Source organism: Chlorocebus sabaeus, chromosome 25, assembly GCF_047675955.1.
Source record: "Chlorocebus sabaeus isolate Y175 chromosome 25, mChlSab1.0.hap1, whole genome shotgun sequence".
Lineage (NCBI taxonomy): Eukaryota > Metazoa > Chordata > Mammalia > Primates > Cercopithecidae > Chlorocebus > Chlorocebus sabaeus.
Window position 1 is genome coordinate 8,786,823 of NC_132928.1, and position 11,917 is coordinate 8,798,739.

At 48.2% G+C, this 11,917-nt stretch overlaps 1 protein-coding gene across 1 annotated transcript; it reads right to left on the reverse strand.

Annotated features, from left to right (window-relative positions):
* Positions 1-2,586: 2,586 nt before the first annotated feature.
* On the reverse strand, positions 2,587-11,415 carry C25H1orf115 (chromosome 25 C1orf115 homolog). The gene is made up of 2 exons (XM_007988392.3): positions 10,992-11,415; positions 2,587-5,122 (listed from the first exon to the last, which is right to left on the reverse strand). Exons 1-2 carry the CDS (start codon positions 11,298-11,300, stop codon positions 5,003-5,005), a joined length of 429 nt encoding a protein of 142 aa, XP_007986583.3. The 5' UTR covers positions 11,301-11,415; the 3' UTR covers positions 2,587-5,002.
* Between the last annotated feature and the right edge of the window lie 502 nt (positions 11,416-11,917).

Below are 11,917 nucleotides of genomic sequence, written 5' to 3' on the forward strand. Positions count from 1 at the left end.
CTGAGTTTCACTCTGTCGCCCACACTGGAGTGCAGTGGCACTCTCTCGGCTCACTGCAACCTCTGCCTCCCGGGTTCAAGCGATTCTCATGCCTCAGTCTCCTGAGTAGCTGGGATTACAGGTGCCTGCCCCCATGCCTGGCTGATTTTTATATTTTGATTAGAGATGGGGTTTCACTATGTTGGCAAGGCTGGTCTTGAACTCCTGACCTCAAGTGATCTGCCCACCTAAGCCTCCCAAAGTGCTGGGATTACAGGCGTGAGCCACCGCACCTCGTCCCTACTGGATGTTTAATGCATGTTAGTTTGCAGTGATCATGAACATGCCCCAGAACTGGGACCAGGGGAAGCAGATGGGGTTCTATTCAGGGGCTTGTGGGATTCTATGAATGGCTCATTGCTTTATCAAAATGAAAACACTGAAAGACAAATTCAAGTCTGATTTTGTATAGGAGAATGATAGCTGTGAAAATATTTTATAATTACATGCTTTTTTTCTTCTTGACTCTAAGAACTCAAAATGCAAAAATCATCATCCTTGCCAGAAAGCATCTTTGCTTCTAAGCTCTGTGACCATGGACACGATAATAATACCATGGAATTAAAGAGCAAGTGAAAGGAAGTGTGAACTCTTCAGCTCTATTTCTGTCTGGTCCTTTGGCTTGGATTTTTATGTCTGGTTTGAACTAGATGCATCTGTTTAGAGCCTTGTCAACAGGTTATGCAAGAGGAACTACCTGAGAAACACTTTTTTAAAAAGCACAGCCCATCCTTGAGGTGCTTTATTCTAATCCTAGTTTGTGTCTCCAGACGAGGCTGAAGGGTAGAAAGCATGAAGCATTTCGAGGCGGAGATTTGGCCTGAGGCTTCCAGCAATAAAGCCTTTGTTCTGCCTTCCTCCGCGGGGTGACTGGTGCACTCAGTAGGCTCAGGCACGGAGCCCTGTAGATCAGAAGTGATCCCCTTTTCCCTCGGCTATGATGTTCCTTGGAGTGGTTTGGCTCAAAACCAACCTTGTCTCTAGAAAAAAAATAATAAACACACACCCTATGTATTTTTTATTTTCCCACATTTCCCCATGAATGGTCAATGCAGCAGAGATTTTTTTCACTCAAGAACCATCTGGGTTTTTGGCAAAACCATGGAACCTCTCAAATGTGTGTGTGTGTGTAAGTAATTACAGAATAAGCTTCTGGGATGATCTATCAAATGTTCAAAAACATTCTGGAGGTGATGGCATCATTGAGTTTACAGGGTTTCACCATGTTGGCTAGGCTGGTCTTGAACTCCTGACCTCAAGTGATCTGCCCACCTAAGCCTCCCAAAGAACTCAGTTCTTCTGTACTCCTGAAGTCAGGGGCTGGAAAGACATCATGGGTGCAAACCCCATAACCACAGCTGCCTACATCTAACACTGCAATAACTGTTTCCTGAGGCGGCAAGTGTTTTCTGCTAAGGAAGACTACCATTCCTTGGAAGACTACTGGAGGGTGGAGGAAGTGGTCCGAGTTCAAGTCCTGCCTCTGGCTGCTGCTTAGTCACAGATGCTGTTGGGACTTCTCTGACAAGACACAGGTGCTGGGCAGAGGGGCAGCAGAGATGACTCCAAGGTGGCTGAAGACACAGTGGTCCCTCTCTTCTGCTTTGCTGTAAGCCTAACAGCAGGTTGAGACCAGTGGGCCCTGATGGCTACCAGGACCACTCCTCTCCTCTCCACCTTCCCCACCTCCAAGACCTACTCTGTCACTTCCGTGAGGACTCGGTGAGCAGGCATACCACATGTACACGCTGCAGGGTCGGAACCTGGCAGGGCCCCTCCTGTGGCCCAGCCTCCCACTTGGAGTCCCACTGGCAGATGCACTGTGCAGCAGGCCCCCAGTGGCCAGCATTTCCCAGCTGAGGCAGAGGAACAGGTGCACTGGAGTTTTCTCAGCAGCCTGTGGGCAATGCAGCTCCTGTCCCCAGGCTAGGCTCTCTAAATCTGAGCTGGAGGTTCTGGAAATTTTTTTTTTTTTTTTTTGAGACACAGTCTCACTCTTGCCCAGGCTGGAGTGCTATGGTGTGATCTTGGCTCACTGTAACCTCTGCCTCCTGGGTTCAAGCAATTCTCCTGCCTCAGCCTCCCAAGTCGCTGGGATTACAGGAGTGTGTCACCACACCCAGCTAATTTTTTATATTTTAGTAGAGATGGAGTTTTGTCATGTTGCCCTGGCTGGTCTCGAACTCCTGAACTCAGGCAATCTGCCCGCCTTGGTGCTAGGATCATAGGCATGAGCCACTGTGCCCAGTCCATTTTTTAACAAACTCATGAGCTGAGTGAGGCTCCTATAAGTCAAAGCCTGTTCTGCTGGCTTAGAGAGAACTGTCCCCTTTAACACATATGCAGAGTTCCCAGGTGAACTGGGGTCTCTCTCTCCACTGGGTCCTTGGGGAGCAACTGTGGGCTCCTACTGGTTCCCAGGGAGGTCTCTCCCGACGGGTCATCACCTGCTGTGCCAAACTCTCAGTGTGACTGGACTCCAGGAATCTCCCTCAGGCAAAGCTAGAAAGTGAGGAGCTGGGAACCCTTTATGCCAGAAACATTACATAAATTGAGGCTTTTATTTACATCATAGGACAAGAAAAGGATACAAAAGAAGTCTCTTGGTCAAGCACATCAAGCAAAAGCTCTAAAACTCAATACTCAGTAAGGTGTGGGCACTGATACTTAAAAAAAAAAAAAAAGAGACAGAAAAGGTAAAAAGGTAATCTGTGACATGATCCAAATGCTTACACTCCAGGAACTGAGTAAGAGAAACCCAGGGCAGCGCTGTCACAGAGAATGACAGCTCAGGCTGAGTGATGTCTGAGATTCATCTTCTGTACCCATGAACCTGACTCCCAGGACAACCCCTAGGAGGTTTTGACTTTTGACATTACTGAGTTAATTCTTAACCAGATTCTTAAGAATTTCAGGGCCAAACAGGCTTGACTACACAGTTTTTCCAATTTGGGGGATGGGAGTGGGGAAGCTCTTCCTGGGACAGACTCCCAGGCAAGGAAAGGCCCCAGCAGCTGTCCCCTGCCCTGGGCTCTGCCTCCATCTCCCCACGAGGAACTTGTGGGCTGCCTGGGGCTCGTCAGCAGCCCTCACAGGCTCTCACTCTTTTTCCCACTCACTATGCTTGGCTTTTTCTTCCACTTATGTCTCTCTCTCCCTTTCTCCGACACCCAGTGTTGTGGGGCAAGCTATAATGATCTCACATGTGTGAAAATGTGCTGTATCCACTTTCATCATCTGGGCTAAAACCAGATCACTTGTTTTGCTTTTCCTCACAAATATTAACAAGGCAGGAATTGGCTCCCAGTGAATCTTCAACATGAAGTTGAAGCTTCAGAAAGTGAAGTGCAGTCTAGCTTCACAGCTTCAACCTTCTCCTCTACCCCTTCCTTTTTTCTGTCTGTCTTTCTGTCTGGGCTTGGCCGGGCTTGATCAGAGAAGCATCAGTGTTGAGGCCTCCCTTTTATGCCTTGGGACAACCCATAGGTGCTGTCACTGATCCTGCAGACTGTTCAGCAACAGCCCCTTTGGATTTCTGGATATTCTGGAAACAAAGTCAGAACAGTGGCCTATGGGGGGTTGGCAGAGGGGTATGGTAAGAGGACCTCCTTTCTTTCATCTCCCTGTTCAGCGTCCCATGGCAGTCCACAGGTCATCCTTGGGGGGTGTCAGGCCCAAGACCCATGCCCACCCTACCCTTTGAATCCAGGTGAGATGAGGTCAAACTGGGCAGCACAGAAGAAGAAAAGATGCTACAAAGGCAGCCAATGAGTTCATGGCCTCAGGGGTTTTAAGCACCAGCCCTGGCCACCCAGCCTCCCTTGTCCCTACCTAGAGGCACAGGCCCAGCCTATCTGAACTCCCTGACACTGATGCTCCAGAACTGGTTCCTGGATGGCCAACTTCTCTCTTACAACATCCTCTTGCCTCGTTTCCATTTCCTTCACATCTGTCTCCTACTTACTGGTTCCTTCTCTAAATCTGTATTTTCATTCCTGGGTGTTATGTCTCCCCCCATCTCTCTCAGCCCCTATGTCCCACCCAGGACAAAGCACTCTTAGTTGGACTGGCGGAGAGGAGCTGAGCCAATGGCGAGTGTGTGTTGATGGTGCTAGTAGGCCCTGACCACAGCCAGCCACACCTTTGCAGGGACTCTGGTCGCCGCAAACTTGTGGCTGGGCTGAAGTGGGCAATGCCAGGCACAAGAGCCCTCCAGAGTGGCCCCTCGGCCAACCTGTCCTAGCCACCCAGCCTGCATCCAATCTTGCCCTTTTTCCTCCTTCTTCGCCAGTTTCACAGTCATGCAGGGATGGGGTAAAATGACAAGCTTTTATCTACTTTAAACAGTCATGCCACACTGCCAACACAGTTTTCAAAGCATCAAGAGATCTTTTCTTTCTTCCTTCTTCTCAAGCCTGTAATTAAACTGGTGACAGAGTGGTAGAGGAAGGAGATTGGGGAGCACGACTTGAGGAATAAACAGCTCCTTAGCTGCCTCAGTTCTGAGGGCAGCTAAGGAATGTGAGTGCCTGTCAGCCTACGACCTTTCAGGAGAATACAGCAAATCATCTGACTCCAGTAACATCCTCTTCCTCCCCTCAAGATCACGGTTCTGCTGCACAACCACACTGCTTGGATCTGTTGCGTGTCGGCTTCCGCCCCAGTGCCTGCCACCTTCACGTGAAGGCTCTGGCTTTAGCACACTAGCTCCACTCCCAAACCTAACCTCGGACGAATTCGCTGCAGGATTGACCATTGGATCCACGTGTGACCGAGAGATGTGAGAAGCTCAGCAGATGGGCAGGGATGACTCATTCATCATACTAATGTGATTCAACAAAGAAAGGCATGTTTTCTCTTCCAAGTATGCTGTATGTTCAAGTCTGAGATGCTCCAGGATTCACAAAGTTCCCACAGCAGGGGCTCCCATTCACTCTGGTGGCACCTGCCGCAGCAGCTCCCATTAGCGCACAAAGGATACCACGCTGGTGGCTACCGCAAACGGGGCGGAGTAGGCTGCAGCGAAGCCTTGCAGGCCGATGACCACGTAGCGGCATCCTTTGATGATGACCTTCCCGACATTCTAGTTTTAGGAATAAAAGAGAAAAGCAAAAGATTAGGGTAGGCAATTTTTAATTCTGCCATCTTTCATGAAAAAAAAAAAAAAAAAAAAACGAGTCACGGTAACATACATAAAGATCATTTTTCCTGATTCTCCCGTGACAAATCAGCAAGTTACCACATTCCCACATCTCTGGTGGAAGGTGCCCACCCCCAGCCTAAGAATATGTGGGGGCTCACAGTAGACATCATCCCCTTGGAACGTGCTTTCAAGCACAGCTTGTTTCCAGATAATTCAAAGACCTTCTTGGAAACAGCAGTAAGGCTGCTAATTCTAAAACTAAAGCAGTTTTGTTTTGTTTTTTTAAACCAAAGATCATTCCTTTTCTCTGTTCCAGCTAAAAATTACTGGGCCATCAGAAGGCTGGGTTAAATTTTCCTTCCTTCACCTTATCTGAAAGCCCATCTTCTCCTCCCTCTACCTCAATGGCATGTTTCTGTCTGACCCACACATCTGTCCCTTTGTAGTCTTTTGCCATTTTCTAATTGCTATATCCATGTAAGTCCAGCATTTCCAATACCATTATAAGCTCCTTGACGGTCAGGCTTGGGCGATGCTTTCTTGGTAACCACTCCTCCTATTCCTTTTCTATAAGGCTGGATAGGGGATATTCAGAGAATGTCAGGTGCTAGACAGGGGACATCTAAAGGCTCAAATGGGATTGCAACAGAAAAATTAACACCACCACCACCATTTATTGCATGGCTGCCCACAGTCTTCCCCTCCCTACCTCAACTTCTGTCATCACTCTTGGTGACATCAATGTCCATGCAGACAACCTGTGCCTTAGGCCACATACCTTGTCTCTCAGTCCTTTGACTTTTCCATATTACCATAACCACTCAGACTGGTTTAACTTAAAATTCCTGATCACAATCACAAATCTCACCTTGACTTCCAACACCAGCTGAAAAACCTCCCTATCTGTCCAGTAGGATGAATTTCTCTCTCCCCCGGGTACTGCCTCATACTTTTCCCTTCTTAAGCCTCCCCACTTGCAACACACACGAACACACCCAAGTCTCCATACCTTCATGAGATGATCCCACTTCATCTTTCACAGAAAAACAAAACCAAACCCAGACATCGTCAGGGAACGTGCTCACCTTCCACCACTCTCTATAGCCCTGCCTGTGTCTGCTCCTGGCTTCTCCCACGTTGCCTGTGTTACAGTGGAGAAAGTGGTCTTCTTCCCCCAGGCCATTCCCTTGATACTTGCTGTTGGTGCCTTCTCCCACCTTGATCTTGGCTTTCCCTTCTCCAGCTCCATCATTCGCTTCCTCTCCATTGGATCCCATTAGCTTACACACATGCTCGGGTATCACCTTGACTCCATATTCCTGCCCCAGTCTCTGCCCTCCATCACGCCAAGCCAGCCAAAAGAGCCAACCACATATACTGCCTCCATGTCTGTACTTTTTATTCCCTCTGACTCCTACCCCAACCCATGCAGGGACTGTCTGGTCATGGCCATCTACAAGCCCCATGCTGCCTGACCCAGTGGACACTTTTCTGTCTTCCTGACCTCTCAGCAGCTTTTGATGTACTTTATGAAATAATCATCTGGCCTCTTTGACTCCATATTCTTAGTTCTCCTCTACCTAAATTGGGAGCTCCTCCTCAGCTTTCTTTGCTAAATTATCCCTTCTAATGGACTTTAAAATGTTGGTGTTCTTCAGTACTCAGTCCTGGGTCTCTCCTCTCTCTCTTTCCCTACAATCTCTCCTTAGATGGTCTCATCCATTTCTAATGACTACAAGTATCTCCTAGATTTAAAGAACTCTTCAGTTCAGACTCAAACATTCAATTCATTACTTGAGATCTCCACTTTTTGAAGACCCCACAATTCCTCTGGCATGCATTCTCCCTTGTAGCCCTAAGTACATAAACTTAACATGGATTGGCTACTGGTAGGTCCCTGGTGGCCTTTGTCTATCAGACGTCAATCATTCAAAGCACAGAGAGATTACATCTGTCCACATTTATATATCTGGCTAGAGGCAGAGCTGAAGTTCAATCCCAAAGAAATCTCACTTCAGGGCCTATGACCTTAACCCCCATACTCTATTTCCCTTTTTAAATAAAGGCAATATGTAAGCTTCTAGTTAACTACTCATGGCCTGGGCTTGAATTCCAACTCTATCACTTACTTAATTTCCCATGGCCTCAGTTTCCTCACCTATACAATGAGAATATTTAGTAACTACCTCATCGGGTTGTTAAGAGGAGTAAATCAGATCACGCAAGGAAAGCACTGAGAACAGGGCCTGGCACAAACTGCAGGCCATGTAAGTGCTCCCCAATGTCAGCTATTATTACTGCTAAATAACATCTGCTTCTTTTTATTACATAGCAATTTAGGTTTGTGGTGGTAATACATGAACCCAAGATTTTTGTTGTCTGTTTGGGAAAGTTTGTTAAGACTATAATTTCCTATGACTTCTGGTTTACTTGAGCTTTTTTTTTTTTTTTTTTTGAGACCGAATTTTACTCTTGTTGTCCAGGCTGCAATGCAATGGCGCGATCTCAACTCACTGCAACCTCCGCCTCCCGGGTTCAAGCGATTCTCCTGCTGCAGCCTCCCAAGTAGCTGGGATTATAGGCATGCACCACCGCACCTGGCTAATGTTTTGTATTTTTAGTAGAGACGGGGTTTCACCATGATAGTCTGGTTTCCAACTCCTGACCTCAGGTGATCCACCTGCCTCGGCCTCCCCAAGTGCTGGGATTATAGGCAGGAGCCACCGCGCCTGGCCAAGCTTTCAACAGTTTAAATTACAGGGTCCCTCACAGTAACAGAAGGAGGGCAGGGACTCTGTTGTGCTCATTACTGTATCCTGAGCATGTAGAAAGAGGCTGGGTGTTTCCTTCGGTACCTCTCCCGCTAAATGAGGAGCTTTGTGAGAACCAAGTAATGTCTGTGTCTTCTCCAGACACTGCTTTCCTGGACATTACTCTGTTGATGTGTCAAAGAGACACTGGGTTGGGGCATGCGCATGTGTGGGTATGTGATGTTGCTAAGAGATACACTTCTCTAAATGTGTGGTAAGAATCATTGGGGGAATTCTACTTACATGTTTGAAATAACAAAAGAAAAACATATTTTCTGGGAACAAGCTTAACAATCAAGAGTGACCCATTATAAACAAGATCAGAACCACAATTGCCTACATTAAACGTGACATTTTTGGTATTTGTACATCCATTTTGCTCAGCCGGTTACACTTTAAAAGCTGTTTGTCACTTTGTCTTTGTAATTTAGGAAAAAGAAATCTACTACAATAGTTCATTAAATGGAACATTGTCAAAAACACAGATTTGAGAAATGAAATACAAAGAAACATAAAATATCTCTCAATCACTATTTCAGGGTCATTTGAGTATACATTTGGAATTCTTTGATCTGAGTAGAGCTTTCTACCCAACTACTCTCTCAGAGGGGAGCTGGGGTCTAAGGGAACAAAGAGGGGTTGCCTGCTTTATTTCTCCATGTTTGAGCCTGGTGACCCTCTCAGTTGGCTCCAAGAAAGTAGAAGCTGAAGTCACTCTTTTGAAGGGCAGAAAGGAGAGATCCAACCCTAACTTGACGATGTCCTCTCACCTGGCCTCCTGGGTCCACTGAACTAGCGTACAACACTCTAGAGCTTTCATGCCCACAGCTGGGCTCTACCTCAGATGACACCACTTCTGTAGCCACTGAAATCTTGGTTTTTTCATTTGTTTTAGTTAAGGCAAATTCGCATAACATAAAATTCACCATTTTAAAGTGCGTACAGCCCAGTGGCATTTAGTACATTTACAATGTTGTGCAACCACCACTTCTATCTAGTTCCAAACATTTTCATCATCCTCAGGAAAAAACACATACTCCATTAAGCAGATGTGCTCCATTCCTCTTTCCCCCAATCCCTGGCAACCACCAATCTGTGTTCCATCTCCATGTGTTGACCTATCCTGGGTACTCCATACAAATGGAATCATATGCACTATCCATGATCTTGTGGGTCTTGCTTACTTCACTTCGCATATTTTTAGAGGTTCATCATGTTGTAGCATGGATTACTACATTTCCTTCCTTTTATGGCTGAATATTATTCCATTGTATGTATATAACACCCTTGTTTATGCATTCATCCATTTAGGGACATTTGGGTTGTTTCTACCTTTCAACTATTGTAAATAATGCTTCTATTAAAATGTGTACATAAACATTGATTTGAGTACCTGTTTTCAATTATTTTGGTTACATCCCTAGGAGTGGAACTGCTAGATCACAGAATAAGTCTACACTGAACTTTTTAAGGAACTCTCAAATTGTTTTCCATAGCGGCTGTCCGATTTTACATTCCCACCAGCAATGTACAATGGTTCCGATTTCTCTACATTCTCGCCAACATTTGTTATTTGGTTTGTCTGGACATTTTTTGGAGTAGCCGTTCTAGTGGGGATGAAGTGTACCTACTTCATACCACTTCACTGTTATCTGGTGAAATCTTAACTCATCCTTCTGTGCCCAGTTTTCATGTCACCACGATTTGAAAACTTCCCTGCCTTTACAAGCTCACCGCTGAGGAGTGAACTGCCTGAGCTCTGTGCCCTGAAGCCCCCAGGCGTGGTGCCCAGCTATGTCAGTATCTTCCTGGGAGGCTGTGCCCTTCTCTAGGGCAGGGCTGCCCTGTATTCATTTTCGTATCGCTACTGCTCAGCACAATGCCTGACGCATAATGAGTGCCCCCAAAATATCTTCAAGTCCTAGTCCTTGAGCTGAGGTTTCTGCAGTATCAGTTCACCAGTGGAGAGGGACATGATGGCTTCTTTGTGCTCAACTGGGACCCAAAGCACAGATGATTCGTCCTAGCAGGGCTCTAAGTCAGAAAGACCCAACTTTATAGTTTTACCCCTGCCTGTGTTCTGCTCCAGAAGCTGCTGACATACCTTTAAAGAGGATGATAAACCTAAGCTCCCAGGCATGGAGACTGAACGGCTTCAGGTATAAGAGGGCACTGGGTGACACAGATAACTGGACAATAAATCAGATGAGGCCCATGGCCTTTGGCCAGGACACAGTAACTTCTGTGACTTTATTCTGGGCCTTGTCCAGGCCAGGAGAGCTTCCGGCAGCAGCTTCGAGTGCTTCCAGGCAGAGACACCCAGGAACTGCATCTGGGCTTTGATTTCTGAGAAGGAAACTGTCCTTTTCTCCCACATTCACCCTTCCTAACCCCATTTCCCCGAGACAAATGGCAGAAGGTTTTGAAGGCCCCAGAGTACACTGATGGTTGGCTAGACGAGAAAAACAAATTCAACAAGCGCCTATTTATGTATTTGTTGCGCTCTCAGGCCCTGGAAATAACCTTGGGAATATTTGGGAGAATAACCCAAATATTTCTCAACTAATGGGATATCCTGGAGAGGATGTTACTGGAAAACACATACACTGGGTTGCAATTTCTTTCTTTCCACCTGGATCAACCTTCTCCAAGTCACCTGCCGCGCTCACGCTTCAGTATTCCCATCTGTAATCAAGGACACTGATTCCTGATCTTACATAAGAACCACCTTGGTAGGAGCCCCTTGAGAAATGTTCTTAAGCAGCCAGGAGCGCAATAGCAGGCACAGAGGGGACCACCCACCCCAACCTCCGATTTAAGTTTCTATCACGACTCGCAACTCGCGGCTCGCCTCCCGCGAGGGAATGGGAGCGGGGGCGGAGGGGGTCGCAGGTGTAGCCGGGAGAAACTGGGTGAGTCGACGGTGAGGACCCGGCTCCGGCTCCCCCGCGGGGCACCACACCCGCGCCCTCCGGGCAGTGGCGGCGCAGGGCCCCTACCTTGCCGTACTTCTTCAGCTTCCGCCGGTACCGCTTCTTGGGCTGCTCGCTCGGCGCCGGCTCCTCCAGGAGCTCGTAGCGCTCGGGCAGGTGTGCGAAGTGCACCCTCCGCGCGCCCCGGGCCCCGGGGCCCCGCTCGACCGCCGCGTTCGCCCCGCTCTCGGCCGCCGCCTCCGCCTCGTCGGCGTACTCCAGGTGCTCCAGGATGGCGGCCGCCTCCTCGTCCCTCTCGGTCCTCCCTCGCCCTCGGGGCCCGCGGCGCAGGAGGCTGCTCTCCGCCTTGCTTCGGAGCCTAGCTCCCACCGTCATGATGCCGCGGCCCCTCTGGCGAAGGTCCGAGCGCAGAGACACCAACCTTTGCTCTCCGCCCGCTCCTCCGCCCCAGCCCAGACGGGGCGGGGGATTGGGGGGCCGCAGCGCCCCCTGGCCGTGGGGCCCGGGATGGCGGCGACTCCGCTTCGAACTGGCCTCCCAGGCGGCGGGTGCGCTCCGCCAGCCCCGCCCTGCATCCCACCTGCCGGCCAAAGGGTGCAGACTACAGCGTGCACTGCACAATGAACATGCAAAACACCTTCAACTGCACTTGCTGCGAAATTAATGACCGCAAATAATAGTACTCCATCTGCTCATGTTCAAATTAACAACGATGGTAAATGATACTAGAGATCACGCTAAGTGCTAGGGAGGGTATGGCGAGATAGTCACGGTAACAGGATTCGTGGGAGTGCAAACTGGTGGCAAGGTTTTGGAAAGACGATCAGAAAATCTTTATCGTGAGTAAGGAAACGTCCGTATCCTTCTAGGAAATATTCAGAAACGCAAGACAGTATGTCCACGGTGTTCAACGGTCTGACTCAGTGAAAAAGTGGAGCAAACCAACAGGGAGAGGCAAAGGAAATTCTGGTGCAGACATGCCAGCATATGGC

Excerpts from the sequence above, each read along its gene's own strand:
- C25H1orf115 (XM_007988392.3), bottom strand. The coding sequence starts at position 11,300 with ATGACGGTGGGAGCTAGGCTCCGAAGCAAGGCGGAGAGCAGCCTCCTG. Across the intron at positions 5,123-10,991 it reads AGCTGAAGAAGTACGGCAAG|AATGTCGGGAAGGTCATCAT; the intron begins GTAGGGGCCCTG and ends TCCTAAAACTAG.